The sequence below is a fragment of the Silurus meridionalis genome, chromosome 14 (assembly GCF_014805685.1).
Source record: "Silurus meridionalis isolate SWU-2019-XX chromosome 14, ASM1480568v1, whole genome shotgun sequence".
Taxonomy (NCBI): domain Eukaryota; kingdom Metazoa; phylum Chordata; class Actinopteri; order Siluriformes; family Siluridae; genus Silurus; species Silurus meridionalis.
In genome coordinates, this window is record NC_060897.1 from 20,176,721 (window position 1) to 20,194,214 (window position 17,494).

The following is a 17,494-nucleotide window of genomic DNA, read 5'->3' on the forward strand; positions in this document are numbered from 1 at the left end:
CTACTGAATTGCTTTCTACTTGATTTTGGTGGCAAGTTGCAGAGATATATGTCATACAGCTACAAGACCATTAGAGAGATTAGGTACTGATGTAGGGTGAGGAAGTCTGGAGTGCAGTCAGGGTTCCAATTCATCCCAATGGTTTTTAAGTTGAAAGGTCCAGCATGGGAGATCTTCCATTCCAACCCATATAAACCATATCACTTTTGTTCTGGAACATCTCTTTGACCAAAGTAGTGAAACACATACAAAGCACAGTAGAAATATCATCACCCGATTGGATTTAAAATATGAAGGAAAGGCAACCAAATACACTTAACAAACTATTTCCTAATCATAAGGTCATTGCCGCCCTTTCGCATCTGACTGATGTCATTGTGAAATCAAATTGGCACATTTTCTATGGGTTCAGGAGTTTCCTCACTCCAAAGAAATAACTGTTCAGAGGTAAAAACACCACTCTTTTTTTCACATCCATGGCTTTGTAAAAACAAACCAGCAACATCCAACCGACCAATCAGGATAAGAGGCGTCTCTACTGGCTTTCATACAGGAAAAAAAACCTTTGCTGTTTGCACTAGAACAAGAAACGAATGTGTGTCGAGGGAATGGTTTTTAAAGAGTACAAGGCTGCCATTTTATTTCCTCGCCTCAAACCAATTCCTTGTTCTTGTATAATCGGGACGAAGAGGCGAACAGGGTTATATTCATGCGCTCGGGCTAGGATTAAAACCTATTTCACGTGCGCTTTGCCTGGAAATACAGTGAACGAATTCAAACACCACCAATGACGTTTATTGTAAATTGTTAACGTCTGGAGGTTTTTTTATTTTATTTATTAAAAGCAGTTTCCGATATCACTGTTTCTTTTCCAGTTTTCCAAAGTCTTGAAGCATGTTCCAGTCATAAAACCTAAAGACAAATACACATTTTCAGCAAAAATCATACAATATCTTTTAAAACAATTCAAAACAATTTCATTGTCAACAAAACGCTGTAACAATTCAGGACGTCGATTTTAATCGATTCATCCACTTCGAAATGATGACATCGCCGTCCCTCGCTGTGCACCATCTACACCTGTATGACACACTATTCTGATTATATTGTGTTGTAAAATATTGTTTTTATATCCGTTCATTGCTTCGTTAAATGATCCCAGCACACTTGCTCACACCTGCAACAGAAACTCACATCACATCACAGGTGCATCAACATGTAACAGCACAAAGGTCTAAGGTACTTCTGATGTCACTGTGTAAATATTGAGTCACGTGTTGTGACCAGAAGAGCAGATACAAAAGCAATTGAAACTTTATTTTTTTTTGTGGAAATGTAGGTATAACTGTACAGTAGGTCTATGGGTTACGCGCATGCGCAGGCATGTGTGCATAGTGCACGCGAATGTGGCTCCCCCTTTTTTTTTATCCTCGGTAAGACTGTGCCTTTAAGCTCTAGTATCGTAATGAACGTTAAAGTCGAATTGGTTGTCCGAGGGGGCGGGAGCGCGTGCAAACTTCTCCTCCTGCACATTTTCTTCTTTTTTTTTTTTCAAGATATTACTTGTGTTTATCCGGTAGCGTGCGCTCGCGCTCAAACTCGGGACAGGACTCGGGGATTTATTTTAATCATTTATTGATTTTCATTTATTATTAATATTATTATTTTTTCCCCCCTGGTATTGGACGCCTTTCTGAGCAGCGCCATGGCCTCTAACGGGAGCGGGACAGAGGCGCTAGGCACGCGCCTGGCGGAGGATCAGCTGCGCGTGCTGGAGGAGAATTTCACGCGCGGCGGCCGGAACCCTGAGGGAGCGACGCTCGCGCTCATCGCCGCTGAGTGTGGACTCAGTGAGGAGGAGACGCTGGTGAGGGAACGGGCGTCTCATCAAACACACACACAAACTAATGTCTTAAGTATTTATTTATTTGAGCCCCATATCTTTTTTTCCACCCTGACCACTTTCTCCAGCAGAACACATGACTTCCAACCCACAACTAAGAAATTAGTTTTCTTCATTTGATTTATATTCATTTTTAGATCATCTAATTTATTTATGTTTGTTTGCTTGTTTATTCATTTATTTATCTCCTAATATACTCTTATCCAGTTTTCACCCCTCAGCCAAATGACAGCTGCCAGTCAGGAGATTACTGTAACTTCTGCTGAGATATGAAATATGAAGTATGAAGCAAACCAGGTTACCTTTTAGTCATGAGAAGCCAATCAGTTAAACACATCTTACTATATTTTTACATGCCCGGAAGAAAGCGCTTTCTGCCCTCTTCTGCATACACGAGTGCACAAACGGCCATATTGATCTAGTACTGCTGGGACTGAAACCCAGAAACACACGTATACTGAGCGTATACTGATAGTCGTCACTTCAGTACAAGTGCTGAACCCAAAACTACAAAAGTTGATGAAGTGTCTAGATGATGGCCATTTCGTACACCAATTCGTGGCAAACATGCCAACTCTGAACTCGGACTGATTGAGCATCATACGAATTTTCAACAAGTACACTATTGTATTCATCCAAGAACAGTACAGTTTTTTCGTTTTACCTTATAGTTACATTTGATGGTTTGGAACATCAATGAAACCATTTATGCGGCCACGAATAATCGTTTCGTCCCCGTTAAAAAAAATATTTCGCTGTACGTTTTTCAGACCACAAACTCGGCTTGTTGTGTTATCGAGAAAATTACAAAACATTCCAAGGCCACATCCTGTGTCGGGACGCTTTACTTCTGTAAATGCTGACACTGGAGACACCTTTCAAAAGTAAAAAAAAGCGTCCTCTTACAAAAACGTCATTGTATGAACTTGAAGGAGTATTTTAGCAGTGGTGTGGTATTATTATTATTATTATTATTTGTAGTAGTAGTAGTCTATGTAGATGCATAGCAAGGATTCTTAATTGTATAGAAAAATTGACTTTGAAATTCGGCTCTCGAATACCTACATTTGGGAAAATGACTGCCAAATGTATCTGCCATTCAGTAAAAACGACTGCTCAGCTCTGTTAATACACTATCGATATTCATTACACCTTTAACAAGCAGTGCAGTGCATCCTTATGATTTTTCCACCATATTCACACAGCTGAAAACGAGAGAATTAAACTCATGCCCCATGATTTACACTCATTAACTGTTCTGAGGTTCAAAACAGGTTTCTGTGGACCAGAGATGCCCAAACTAGTGTCCCCCAAAGTTGGCTTTGAACTTTCAGTTGGCCAACCATGCCATATATATGAGAAGAGAGGAAAATGCCACTGACATAGATCTTCATCTCCAATTTAACTAACCATTTTTGTTTTATTTTTAAGCTGTGGAAAATGTAATATTAAATGAAATGTATAAAATGAATTATAAGTGAATTTGACTTTATTTCATGTACAGTACATGCATACATTCTTCAGCTTTATCAAAGGATGGCAACCAGAAAATTTAGTTCAATTCAATGATTCATGTTTGATTTTTGCAATAAATGCAATCTAATAATTGATTATACTGTAAGGGTTTTGAAGACGTCACGTCAAAGCATTCACTCATTTACAAACGACTATCTGGGTGAGGTTGGATGTGTATCAGGACTTCCAGTCGCATTTCAGAGTACTTTAGATCGATTGATGGGTAGATGGGAAATTACAGGTACATTCTAAACACTTACTACACATGCCTCTCCGGGTAATAATTCCGACAGCCAATCACGTGGCAGCAATACAGTCTTGCATGTTTCGGTTGTAACATGGATTTTGGTAGTTTGAGTATTTCAGAAACCTCTGATCTCATAAGATATTTACAGCATTTATCCGAGTTTGCACAGAATGTTAAATAAAAAAAAATAGAAAACATCTAGTCATTAGCAGTAGCAAATTCATGAATGGACAAAACTTGGTATTAAAGCTACAGTAACTCGAATGACCACTCTTCACATCTCAGATGCTAAAACAGCAGATGCTACAACAACGATGCTACAACAGGAGATGACTACACTGGGTAGCACTCTTGTTAGCCAGAAATGGGGAATCTGTAGCTACATTGGGCATTGGTTTACTTAAACTAGACAGCCTGACAGTAAGCTTATGCATTGCGTTGTAGCCTAACAGATAACTGCATGAATTACCAAGTGTTCAGGTGTTCCTAACAAAGTGGCCAGTAGAAAATGTGAGCATGATTTTGTATCGTCGATCCCTCAAAGATGGGAATATCTGACCATTTTTAACCCTTGCCTGTTCCACCCAGAAGATTTTCTGCCTTTATTGGAAAATTCCAAAGATTTGTTTGTTTGTTGCTAATAGTAATCACATGACATGACTGAATTATTTTAAAGGCTGATGTAAAGTCCAGAGCTGATAGTGAATCTGTTGTAAAAAGAGTGACAGGAGAACAGGATTCCAGCGAACTACATTATAAGTGTGTTAGTCATAAAAGCAAACATCCTCAAGCGCTACTCTCTCTTTCTCACACAAACACACCTAATAAACCTGTTTTTAACCTGATGTTTTGAATTATGTGGTGATGTGTTGGAGTTAACACAGTAACCTGTGGTAAAAAATGCTGTTTGCATTCTTCATCATTCATTTCCTGAATGATCAGGTAGTCAAAGGATTGATTAATGTGCAGTAGGGTTTTGTCTTTCACACTCAAACTCACCCGGAAAAGCTCACTTGAAAGAGTTTGTGAGGTGTCTTAGCACGATTAGCATGCTAACTGTCAGTTGTAAGGTATTATCACTTGTTAGCCTAAAGTTCTTAACACAAAACAAAGTGCTGACTGACTATCAAATAAGTTGTGCTTAGTTCGTAATCCATATCAAGCTTACTGAGGTGTGTTAGAGTCATTTATAGCAAAAAAAAAAAGCCGGTCAGCTCTAAACCTCTAAAAATGGCGGGCCAAAATTTCGCATGGAAAACCTGTGGCTGATTGGTGACCTTTAATTAAAGCATAAGACGTGTTCAAATTATCCAAAAACATTCGTTTCATGTCTGCGCTCACTTCTTGAACGTTAGGTAGTACATTTTGTCATGAAGATCACATACTTAGCATATTTTCACATTTTCATTTGTTAGCGCGGGTAATAAAACACCAAACACGTTTTGCTAACTGGTTTACGTATGAGGTAACTGGAGAAATGCAGGTGCAATCGTTCCTTTTCACATCACCATCTATGTATTGAGTACTAAGTAATTGGGAAATGTTTCTCACTCCTGTTTAAATGTTTTATGTTTTGCATAAGTTTGAATTTTTCATGCTCTAATACAGTACAGTACTGCTACTGGACTAGACATGGACATCCCTGCCCTGTTTCCGCATGTCTCCAGTCTGGCCTGAGATAAACTCTGCTGACAGTGTGAAGTTTCCCAGAGCTGCACTGGTCGGATTCCTTTAGTGTCGAACGATTCCGACGAAAAAAAAACCACAATAATAAACAACAGGGTGAGATGATGTAGCTAGCAAAGTTCATTTTTTGCTAATAGCACACCCTACTGTGTTTTTATTCCTATAACAGTACAGCATATATTATATTCCTCAATAAACTACATGTCATACTTTTGGCCTTGTGGAAACTCCTTCCATAATCGCCATCATCAATTTTTCAGAGTTAAATAGCAACACATTTCTGTGCTTGTTTATTATTCGATTTTGATCAACGGATCGTCCACTATACAAATCAGCTTCTGTTATAGCGAATTCCTGGACACCTTTGGACCAATCAGAATCGAGAATTCCACAGCGCTCTGGTATAAGACGCACTAAACTCTCCAGTTTATACAAGGGCGTATCCTGTGCTAATGATTTCCAATGCAAATTTGACTCCGGGAAACCCAGTCACTGGACGCTCGTTTTGAATATTGGGAACCGAAAGCGTAAATCCAAATGCACTCAAAGCACCACATGATGCATGTGACCTGTCTGTTTCCCCCCCTCGTCCTTTCTCTCTCTTTTGCTCTCTCTATTTCTTTCTCACACACTCTCTCTGCCAGACTGGTTCAGCCCGAACGCTGTCCTGAATAGGAAAAGCAGGGTATTGTGTGTTTATGTGTGTGTTTGTGAGTAGCTAAGATTAGGGTGGGTGGAGCTTGAGACTTTGGCTCAGAGTAGTTGTGACATCATGATACCACTGGTATATGTATCATTCCCAGTACTGTTCATGACATCATGATCAGTACACTGAGCAGTTTTACACCCACATTTCCGATGGTTGAGGAGCCAAACCATTACAGCATTACAACGTAGGCGTTTCCTATTGAGCAGTGTATAAATAATACTTTCGGGGAATTTTACAAGTTGTACTTCTGGTGTTTTTTCTTTTTACCATTTAAAACCTCAGCAGCTATACACAGCAAGCAGTAATGCACATGACCAACGTTGCTTGACTAGTTGTCATGACGACAAAGTGCCCCCCGCCCATTACCCCCAAACTCCCCCCTTACATTCACTGTTGTACTGTTGTTTGTCCCAAACCAACCAATATAAAATATACGCTCTTGTGCCAGCTTCGTTCCTCTCACCCCAAGTTTGATCTGGACGTAAGATGCTTTTTGAAGAATAACCAGAAACCACTAGAAGCACCTGTTCTTCTGTAGTCACTCACACTTTAACTGGTGAACAGCAGATCTTTAACCCCAAACCTCTGTCTTTTGGGGTTGGGGTTGACGCAGGGACGGGTAAAGGACATTCTCAAGAGCACAACAATGACAGATTGAAATTATGACGCAATTACTAGATACACCCTGCTTAAATCTTCGGTGATGAAATAGAATTTGAGCCGAGTCTTGGGTATCCATGACTTTGTCGCTGGTTCACTATTTGTCCTCCCTTGGACCACTGCATTATGGGAACACCCCCACAGCTTTGTGCGATTTTGGCCATGATTTGTTCGTCCAAATTTGGAAAATCCTAAAAGATTAATTTAATCCTAGTCTAAAGTCTGTAGCATTTTAGCTCTGACAGCTGATTATTGGCCGTTGCCATAATTATTCTGGCAGTGTCAGAAGATTCCAGACTCTTCCCTGCAGTGTGAATTCTCTTACGATGACCGTCAAACCAAGAACAAGAACTTAGCAAATATGTCAGGTAAACAGTACAGCAAAAAGAGAAACTTATGATTTATGACTAATGATTGTATGACATGACACTTTTATTATAAAAGCTTGTCCTGAACAAAATAAATGCTACAGTTTGTTTTTGTTTGCTGCTGGCTACCAGGAGAAAGCAGGTCTGAACAAGGATCGATGACGTAAAAATTCGGACGAGTCTTTTTCTTGTCATACAGTCTGACATTATGAAAAGTGAGATCCTACAGTGTGATATGGGGATCATGTTCGTACAGTCTGCCAAGCAACGATCGCACAGTATGCTCACCTTTGCTCAAAGTCGCTCCGACTTTTACACTTACCCAATTTACATGCTTCAACACAAGTTTCAGGTGTTTTATTTTCTACCCAATATATCCCACCAATATTCAGTTCATCTAGTTTACACATGTTTTGATTAATACAGGGATTACATTCGTCATTTATACCAATTCAGAAGGTTTTACCCAGATGTTATGCAGCTGTGTAAACATCTGTCTACTCCATCCCTACTGGACAACCAAAATTCCTTTAAATGTTGGTAGGATCATCCAACACAGATAACGTTTTTTTTGTTTGGTAGCAAAAAAAAACCTTAAAAAATATAGATTTTTGATTATTTTTGCATGCAATAACTGGAGACAGGAAGTTGGTTACTACATTTCAAATCTGGGTGACCAGAGATTAATTTGACTGTTGTAAAGAGATATGGGTAAAATTTGATCTGTAAATTTGTATACTCACATTCTCTCGCTCTCCCTTTGTCCTGTAGAAATGGTTCAAGATGCGTAACGCTCAGTGGAGAAAAGCAGAGGGACTTCCTGCTGAACCAGGATCAGTCAAAGACTGAAGACAAAGGAGAAACTCTCCAGCTGTATGTGTATGCCATCATCCATCCGTGTATCCATTATCCATCCATCATTCTTATCCTGGTCATCGGTCCATTATGAGGCACCCGTCCTGCTTTCTCAACCTTGTGTTCTTTATTTCTCATAGTTATCTATATCTGTTGGCTGTATGTGAAGTAAATGTATATTGCACACACGAATGTCATGTTTACGTGTAGAAATAAACTGTATATATGGTTACGAGTGAATGGCGTTGTCCTCTTCGATGCTGTCTGCCAACGTTTCTCAATTTAAAGGTGATCAAGCTAACGAGCGAGCAATAAAACGCTTTGCAGGCATGCTGTCTCAGGGAAATAATTACTCCCCAGTAAGGGCCATATCCATTTTGAAAAAGAATGGCAGGAACATACAAATCAAATTGGTCATCTCGTTTGAATAGGCGTTTAAGCTGATCCGTTTCCGCTGTGATGAACGAGGGCCTGTTATAAAGGAATAGAATGCGAAGAGGCACGGTCAGGCCCAGCGTGAATTAGCTGCAGCCGGTTTTTCGTTGGGATCAACAAACAATGGCTAAAAAAAAAGAATGAAAAGAGGGATTAAGCAAAAATCTTTTTAAGTGCAAATCCAAACATAAAATGTTCGCAGATACCTTGCTTTAAGATGACTGGTAAGTATACTGTATTCCACATTCAGTCCCCATTTGCTGTTATAATAAACTCCAGTCTTTTGGGAAGATCTTCCCCTAGATTTTGTTAGGATTTGTGCTCATTTACTGTTGCGTTAGTGTTAAGGCCTGTGATGTGGTAGGTATTACAGTTATATATATCTATAGCAGGCCACTCCTCTACATCTTCGACTCTGACCTATGTAAAGCATATCTTCATGGAGCTGGCTTTGTGCACAGACATGGTCATGCTGGAACAGGTTTGGGTCTGAAGATTTTATGCTAGGACATCTGAAGACATACAGAAATATACAATTGCTTGGGGGAAAACCACATATGGATGGAAAAATGAGGTTGTCCATATAGTGTATTTCTACTCATCTAAAAAAGTATTTTCTGTTAAAAGCAAGGGGGTTACTGTCACATGTCAGATGTGTAGCATTGAGTATAAACACAGTTTAAGCAACAAGTAAAAACTAGGATGCTGAGAGTTTAAAATTAGGATTGAAAAGCATAGGCACGACAAACTGTGGCCAACAGGGATTGGTAATTGGATATTGGGAAAATAGATTGTCTGATAGGAACAATGGGGGAAATGGGGATCAGTGATTGGTTGTTAAGAAAAGTGCTAATCAGTCAAGGCTGGAAAACAGGATTTAGTGATTGGTTTGTGGAAAACTGGTGGTCGTTAATTGGGTTATATAACATACTACTTGGTTCAAAAAGTCCACGAGAAAACATGAGACGATGAGAAACGTTTTCTTTCCTTTTCTACACGCAGGTTTTTCCTTCTTTATCTCACAAACATACAGTACACACATGCTGCCCAGCTTTCTATCTCTCTCTCAGCATTCTTCTCTCCTCAATTTATTTGTGCTGCTGCTCAAACACACTCATTAGCCCAAATTTTATACAGGTGTGGGATCCTTGCCACTCACCTTCCCTGACTCCGCCCTTCATTCACAAACGTATATTTTAAGGAAGTGTGTCGGGGACAAACACTCTCAAACTAAATAAGTAAACCCACTCTATTCCACTGCCATAAACAGAAACGATGGAGTTTGAACGTTATACTGAGAGAAGGATATTTACTATCCTTTGCCTCAGAAAATGTAATAGATAATATCTTTTTTTGTGTACATGATAATTATAATACATGTTTAGATGCTTTATTGAAACATGGCCAAAAAATGCAAAGAAAATGTTCTTTAAATGAATAAAAACACCACAAAAGACTTTATTAAGATAAACAAATTCACACTAACATCTAGCTAAAGTGATCCCCTAAATCTAATGGTCCCAACAGAGAATTAACGGTGTGTATGATTTGATTAGGCATACTGGGTGTCAAAATGGCTACACACTCAAATATCATATCAACCAAGTTACAAAAACAGCCTTCTTTCACCTTAGAAATATTTCTAAGTTAAGAAACATGTTGTCTATATGTGTGTGTCATGTTGTGTAAAGCTGCTTTGAGACAATGTCTGTTGTGAAAAGCGCTATACAAATAAACTTGACTTGACCCAAAAGGAAAAATAAACATGTTGAACTGAGCACAAAAGCTGCACTCTTTCACACAATATAACTGTATAGCAACTACTATATATAAGCGGTTCTGCATATCAACAATGGTATCCTTCACACAAGCTTTTGATATTAGGCCCTGAATAAGAGTCTCTAGTGGGTTGATTGAGTGTTTTGAGTGAGCAAGAACAGACCGGATCTCCATACAGAAGTCGGCTGGGCAATACACACTGCGGGACTGAGTGTTGCCACAACGACTAGACAAATACATGTGGAACCTATCAGCGAGAGAGAGAGACGGATGAATGAGGGACGGAGAGATTCAGATGTCAGTGGGCCAGCTGGATGCATATCCTTCCCTTCCTCTCTCTCTTTTTCTTGCTCTGTCTCAATTCCAGAAAGAGTCTCGTCCTAGTGATCTGAAAGCTGATTGGCAAGTGTAACTCCATCCAGCTTTGCATTTTGTCTGTATTTGTGGTCAGTAACTACTGTCTAGCCTTAAATTGATGCCATAATGAAGACTAATAATCCTTCAATTTATCCCTTTGTAGAAGCTGCACAATTCTGTCTCTATGTTCACTGTAATAAACAAAAAGAAATTGCAGAAGTAGCAAGAGATTTGCTGCTTGCGGCTTCTAAAGGTCTCTGCCTACACCAGATGGGTACGGCCTCTCTGATTTTGGATCCAGTGTGTAATTTATACATACAGTGTACCCTTGCACAAGTATTCACCCCTAAACAATCGACTAAGGGTGACTCTTAAGGAGAGAGAACCACAGCTCAAACACGAGAGAAGACAAACTGGGTTCTACTAAATTCCACTTGGTTCCATTTGGTCCAGATTACTTTTTTTGTTTAAAACCTGGTATGGTGTGAAACCTTTTTTTTAAAGACAAAACCTAATATTACTCATCACCCTGAGAACATGCTGTGAAGCATGGTGGTGTAAACCTTGAATATTAAACATATTGGCCTCTTGGTTGCTTCTCTAAATAAGGCCTCTACATCTACATCTGCTGAATTTTGCCTTTTGGCTTCCTCTGGCTATTTCTCTAACTTATGCAGATCACTGCTAACAATCACTTCCAGATTTTTGCACTATATATAATATTCTCTGTTGTGTTTTATGACCTGTCACATTGCCATTTCTCTTTCTAGATTGTAATCATCTGCTGAGAGTATGATATCACCAGCAAGCTATGAAGCTATGTGTATTATTGCTCTTTTTAGTTAGAATAATCACCACTAATGGTGCATTGTTTTGACCTTCAAATGAATCATTGTCAGTTTTACGAAAAAACGTTCAAATTTGATGGATCTGGTGGATTGGGTTAATTGAGCTAGAATGATATTGTTTGTTGCATTGCATTCATCCCCACTTTTTATAGTATTAAACTCTACTCTATAGAACTGTGCTGAGCACAAGCAGCACCTCAGGATGCACACAACACCAGATCTTTAGATGACTAGGGTTCAACAATAGGAAGACCACATCTGTTACTACTCCTGTCAGCCAGGAACTGGAATCTGATGCCACAGTAGGCACTGGATCAACAATTTGTAATTGTTGCCAAACTCCTGTCCTATCGAAGGATGCATGCGAGTCGACACCATGCATTCACCTAAAAAGGCAGTTCAAAAGCTGGTGTCAAACAACGCAAATTCAACACCACTGCTGCTGGTAATTAATACTTCACCACGCTTAGAATTAGTTTTGGATGCACACATTTGCTCAGTTCGGCCAATCATCAAGATGTAGAAGATAAGATTTGTCAAACTGAAGTAATACAAGAGCAGTGGATGGTTTGGATGTGCCTAAACATAATGTGGTACATAATGCTGGCACCTAGTGTTTGATAAAGTAACTGCACTTTTATCAGGAGGAGACCCGGAAGGCAAAATTATTCTGATTTGTCTGAAGGTGATGAATCATTTCCAATAAGAGCACCTTGGATAGTATTTACATAGTAGATGTTTTATATAAACATGTTTTTAAAAGTGGTGTATTTGCTGATTTGACATTTTCTGTGAGGAGACATTTATTTGACGTTAGTGCTTCCAATTAAATGTAGCTATAATGGATGGAAAATTGTGTTTCACGAGAAATTAAAAAGCCGTCATTGATTACTTTTCTAAACCAGCATGGGCCATCCTCTTTCCTTCCTTACATATCACATGATCATTTCACTGTTTCATACATTCAGAGCAGCAGTCTAATCTCTAAAGCTATTACAGAAGGTCTGTGTTTTAGTTCTCCCACAGCCTTCACCGGAAAAAAAAAAAATGATGTGAAAAACACACAACATCGAGAAAAGCTCTCCTGGTCTCCGAGTTACACTGGCTGGAGTTTACCATTCTGGCATTTTTTTGGCTTCTAACAATCACCTCCCAATTTCAGATTAAAACGTTCCAAGATAAAGTCTGAGGCCTGCAGACTTTTCAGCAAAAGTAAAAAAGAAAAGAAACGAAAAAAAATAAATACATGGAAACTCTTATGTGTGTGTGGTTTTTTTTTTATTGTGGTCATTTAATCAGTCCATCTGATACTCTTGTTTTCTTGCTTTTTTCTTTGTACTTATACCATGTAAAAGTAACACCAAGGAGTTTGTAAGGTCTCAGTCTCTTCATTTCTTGTTTTCAGGGAGGGACATACCTCCTCGGGATGGAGAGCTCTTTCACACGACTACTTGCTGTAGCATTTTTTGCTCCTTTAGACACCTGGTTATGAAAAAAAAAAAAAAAACTTACATAAAGTACATATACAGAGCCAATGAACTGCAGTTAGCGTCTAACCAAAAGGACATAAGTGACATAAGGTAATAAATAGCAATATGTGAAATGAGAAAATGGCTTCATATGTACAGGGGTGAGAGTGATTAATGTCCAGAAGGTGCAGTAGATAATAAGATATGGTATATCTAGTAATATACAGTATAACTCTGAAAAGACAGAGGATAAGACATCTCAAGAAGATGAAATGCTGAAATAACATGATATACGAGGTGATATCCAAGGTTTTGGGACTAGCTCTATTTACAAGAATGTACTTTTATTTATTTACATATACACACATTAAAAATAGTGCCCAGGAATGTGTCCTGAAGTTCTCTTCTCTTCTCTTCTCTTCTCTTCTCTTCTCTTCTCTTCTCTTCTCTTCTCTTCTCTTCTCTTCTCTTCTCTTCTCTTCTCGCACATTTGAGCTGGATCTTCATCTTTGACAAGGGGGCGTGTAAAAGTGAGATCGTGTTGTTTTCGCCTTTGCGAACAGAACCAGTTGCACATCTCCTGATGTTCACAGTACGATGTCTTTAGGCACACTGACTGATGAAGGCTGGCGCTCCCAGTGATTTTGCTGCCATCTATTGGCGGATTACAAAACGAATCCTGAAATGTTTTGATACCACCGCGTTCATATGTACATAGATGAATATTCGTATGAAACAGTTATGGATGGTGCAAAATACAGACAGAAATTGACAGTGCAGTAGTGTATTTGTTGACATTATACCATCAGCTGTTCAGTACAAAACTCAAAGGTTTTGTGGGATCAATAGCAATCAGACCCATGCTATGGTTTGCTGGTATCGCAACCACCGATTATTCTCTATCTTTCAAAATGAAAATATATTTGTCCCAAGAATTCATGAAACTGAAAAACTCAAGAGCTGCCCTAGGACTAGAGTAAGTTTGGAATAAAGATGTGTAGAAGTTCGGGCTGTAATAACACACATAGACATAAACACAAACTCACAGGCCTGATGGGGCTCTCAGGATGGCCAAGCTGGTAGAAGAGTTTGCTCTTGCGCACTCTGGGCACACACAACTGCTCGAGTCTCGGACTCGCGTGAGCCGTTTTCGCTGCACATGAGATGCGTGTTTCTACGGTCTGCAACACACATACCTTCATACGATCAGAGTATATTACACTGCATTTGTAAAGCATTCATTGTGGTTGCTTTTGCTGACGGAATGTGTGTGTGCAATCAGAATGGAGACTTCCACAGATCTCTTTTGAGTGTGTGCGTTTGTGTGTAAGACCTGGTGGTTAGTCTTGTACTCAGGGTGTGTGGGTCTGGGTTTTGCAAGCTGAAGAATGCGAGGAGAAGCAACAGCATTTCTTACTGCTGGGCTGATGTGCCATACAGGACAGCTGTGCTCACATTGCTTTGTGTGAGGGGGGCTACACACACACACACACACACACACACACACACACACACACACACACACACACACACACACACACACACATAAAGATCAACCCAACTTACACAGGGCTTTAGATTAAATGTTGCATTTACACTATTCTGTACGGTGGCCGAGAAGTGCAAAACACATTAACAAATCGGAAAACCAATTAACAAATTCGAAAACAATAACAAATCCGAAAGCAAAATAACAAAAGTGCACTAATTGAAATAAAAAATTGTTTAAAGTAAACAGAGAACTTTACACATGTACAAGAAATAAAGTTATACGATTTCATACTTCCTGTATATCTTGAATGACAGGTGTCTCGTCCAATGATCGGTAAGTTTTCCATTCACAAATTATACCTACCTTTTCCGCTTTGTCTGAATTTCCGTTGTGTTTTCAGATTTGTTATTTTGTTTTTGGATTTGTTAGTGTTTTCTAATTGGTTAATTTGTTTTCTGATTTGTTAGTGTTTTGCACTTCTCGGCCACCGTAATTCTGACTATACATCCTTAGTGTGTACCAGAGACGTGCAGTCAAGTGAGGCAGTGATGAGGCACCTGTTTTAAACCCATGAAAACTGTAAATTATAATTAGTCTATACACAGCTTTCTTCTCTAATGCCATTTCTCTATGATTTTCATCATTTTTATTGTCGGAATCATACAATTTAAAAGATATTTGGAATATTAAGTATCCTGAGAGGCAGCTATCACCACTGCTGCAATGATGAGGATCTGGGAAAGCCCAAGGACTGATGACTAGCTCGAGCGATCAAAATTTCACAATCGGCAGAAATGAAACAGCCTACAATCAATTAACAGGCATCTTTTTAAGGACAGCTGTTTGGAATTAATTTCTAAACAATGCTAAAGCAATGCAATGTATATTTATAAGAATTAGAAGTCGTACTAGCCCTCTCTTTATCAAGCACTGATCTCCCCCACCTGTGAAGTCCTACCTCACTACCTGGGAGCCCCTGTGATGAATATTTTGGGTTACCAGACGCGCCACATGTTCATCCTGTGCTGTAAAGGAAGAAAAACTTGTTCTCCTCTTCCTTGCTTCTTTATCTTCCATGTGATTTTTCCTAAAGGAAAAACAATATCCAGAGCGCATAAAGGGGTATGCGCTGGTGGGTGCAACGAACGCTAAACTTAGCACGAGTGTGTGATGGCGCGAAACCATAACCCAAAAATACAACATAAATATGTTTTTGACAAGCTGGGAAATGTGAAATTTTCCTTTGGGATTAATAAAGGGCATGGTGGGCCAAACTAAAGTTCACCAAAGGACCTAGTTTGGGTATCTCTGGTCTAAACATTAATTCATTCCTTTTTCATTCATTGCCTTTTAATTTGGGGAAAAAACAATAGATTTGTGTCCTGCTCTCAGTAAGACAGTAACAATGAAGAAATATTAAACCCACCAAGGTGGATGAAGTCTGCAATAAACTTTTGGGCTGCTGACAGGTGCCTCATGTCATCTATCCTTTTTTTCCTCCTTTTCGCATGGTCAACGTCATTGCGAATTGACGAGAGCTGGCTCATTTCTCACTTTCTATAAAGATTTTAATTTTACTACCATATTAACGCTTAAAATGTTTTCACGTATGTATGATTTAAAAAAAAATCCAAAGTGAAGATTTGGAGCCCCCTAGTGGACCCAAATATCTGGTGTAATGTGCATCCTCCTGTAACGGCCACCCTGATCTTTTTAATACTCACAGACACTGTAAATGATGTGCAATTAAAAATTTTATGTAATTTAATTCCATTAATAAATGCCCATTTCTTGTCATTTTATAAAAGTTGTTTCATTAACAGAACAAGATGAGCAAAAATCAAATCAGGTCAAAAATCATACCTGAGGATACATTTTATTACCAACCCTTCACACTGATGACCCCTTACCTAAGCAGGTCTTGATGGGGGGTAGAGAAATCTTTTTTGGGTTGCGACAGAACCAGGATCCTAGACGTCGGGACGGCTTTTAACGCGGCACAAGACGGGGACCATATCGACTCCTGGTTTCCCCAAGTCACCTTCCTTCAGTGTAAATGGTAACTTTTTTTTTTGATTTGATCATATTATAGATTGAAATTAAACCTTGATTGCACAATACTCCATGCTAAAGCAAATGTTATTTTTGTTGCCATTTTTGCAATTTAGGTTTTTTTACTTTTATGATGGAGAATCAAAAGAAAGCCTTGGAGATTAAAAGGAAATGAGCTGTTGATTACAGGTTTGTTTTTTTAGAGGTCTTACTCGTTTTTTTTAAGCCACATCATGTTTGATTGTCGAGGTTGTGCGAGCTGCAGGATTCTGAAAAATAAAAATCAGTGTCCAACAACAGCATAAGATGCAGAAGAATTCTGAACTTTTTTTTTTTTTACCTTGGTGATGGATCAAAGTTGAAATGTCCTGGAGGATACCAAAAACAAAAAAAGTTAAAACAAGTCAATGTAATAAATATTTCTGCACCCTAAGAATATATAAGCTGTCAGAAAAAGTCTTACTCCTGCCCGGAGACGCCATGATCCCCAGGTAGCAGAAACTAACAACCGTTTCCACGGCAATCGTTACCTGAGCTACAGGTGTCGCATGGCTTCGAGAAGCACAGATCCAGTAGCGTGGAGATACAATAGCAGGTGTTGGTGTTTGTGTTTGGGGAAAGCTGAGCTTGAGGGTACCAGGAAATACTGCAGTGAAATCGTAAAACCATTTGATTGAAAAAAAGACAAACAACGTATGGAAAAAAATACCTCAGTCAGAATTTGGCGATCTTTTTTTTTATCCAATTGCGGTTGCATTTAAGAGATCGTTTCATTTTCCCGCCTTCTATCTACAAAAACAAACAAAGAGAGGATGGAAGAAAGGATAGCTAGCTAGCTAGATAGATAGATGAAAGAAAGGACAGATAGATAGAAGGAGGCATGGATAAACAAGGATGGATAGATGATCGAAGGAAGGAAGAAAGGAATGATGAAGAAAGAAAGAAGCCGAACCCTACAAACACATTTAATATTAATAATAAAAATAAAAATAAATTATGTAAGTATCAACTATCTGGGATTCCCAGGGTTCTGTTTTCGAAAGAACGATTCGGTCATGTGACATTTATGATTCATATGTACAGAGTGAAATACGTTCCCACGAATGAATGAAAAAAACA

General features: G+C 39.0%; 2 protein-coding genes and 1 long non-coding RNA gene across 4 annotated transcripts; 1 reads left to right on the forward strand and 2 right to left on the reverse strand.

Moving 5' to 3' along the window:
* Nucleotides 1-799: 799 nt before the first annotated feature.
* On the reverse strand, nucleotides 800-9,457 carry LOC124397364. Its single transcript, XR_006927910.1, has 3 exons — nucleotides 8,585-9,457; nucleotides 7,832-8,505; nucleotides 800-912 (listed from the first exon to the last, which is right to left on the reverse strand). It is a non-coding gene; the product is annotated as an uncharacterized LOC124397364 (long non-coding RNA).
* Nucleotides 1,486-8,183, forward strand: hopx (HOP homeobox). The gene is made up of 2 exons (XM_046866943.1): nucleotides 1,486-1,867; nucleotides 7,860-8,183. The coding sequence occupies exons 1-2, from the start codon at nucleotides 1,706-1,708 to the stop codon at nucleotides 7,935-7,937; spliced, it is 240 nt and encodes a 79-aa protein (XP_046722899.1). The 5' UTR covers nucleotides 1,486-1,705; the 3' UTR covers nucleotides 7,938-8,183.
* A 3,177-nt stretch (nucleotides 9,458-12,634) lies between the features above and the next one.
* LOC124397353 (testicular haploid expressed gene protein-like) lies at nucleotides 12,635-17,494 on the reverse strand. 2 transcript variants are annotated; one of them, XM_046866929.1, is made up of 8 exons: nucleotides 16,839-17,014; nucleotides 16,716-16,743; nucleotides 16,588-16,644; nucleotides 16,234-16,368; nucleotides 15,282-15,410; nucleotides 14,165-14,306; nucleotides 13,878-14,012; nucleotides 12,635-12,844 (listed from the first exon to the last, which is right to left on the reverse strand). In XM_046866929.1, exons 1-8 carry the CDS (start codon nucleotides 16,855-16,857, stop codon nucleotides 12,764-12,766), a joined length of 726 nt encoding a protein of 241 aa, XP_046722885.1. In that variant the 5' UTR covers nucleotides 16,858-17,014; the 3' UTR covers nucleotides 12,635-12,763. The 2 variants fall into 2 exon arrangements, with proteins under 2 accessions (XP_046722885.1, XP_046722886.1); XM_046866930.1 differs by lacking the exon at nucleotides 15,282-15,410 and having other exon boundaries at nucleotides 16,906-17,494.

Excerpts from the sequence above, each read along its gene's own strand:
- hopx (XM_046866943.1), top strand. The coding sequence starts at position 1,706 with ATGGCCTCTAACGGGAGCGGGACAGAGGCGCTAGGCACGCGCCTGGCG. Across the intron at positions 1,868-7,859 it reads TCAGTGAGGAGGAGACGCTG|AAATGGTTCAAGATGCGTAA; the intron begins GTGAGGGAACGG and ends TTTGTCCTGTAG.
- LOC124397353 (XM_046866929.1), bottom strand. Across the intron at positions 16,645-16,715 it reads AACTTTGATCCATCACCAAG|AATCCTGCAGCTCGCACAAC; the intron begins GTAAAAAAAAAA and ends TTTATTTTTCAG. Across the intron at positions 12,845-13,877 it reads CTGAGAGCCCCATCAGGCCT|GTGTCTAAAGGAGCAAAAAA; the intron begins GTGAGTTTGTGT and ends TTTCATAACCAG.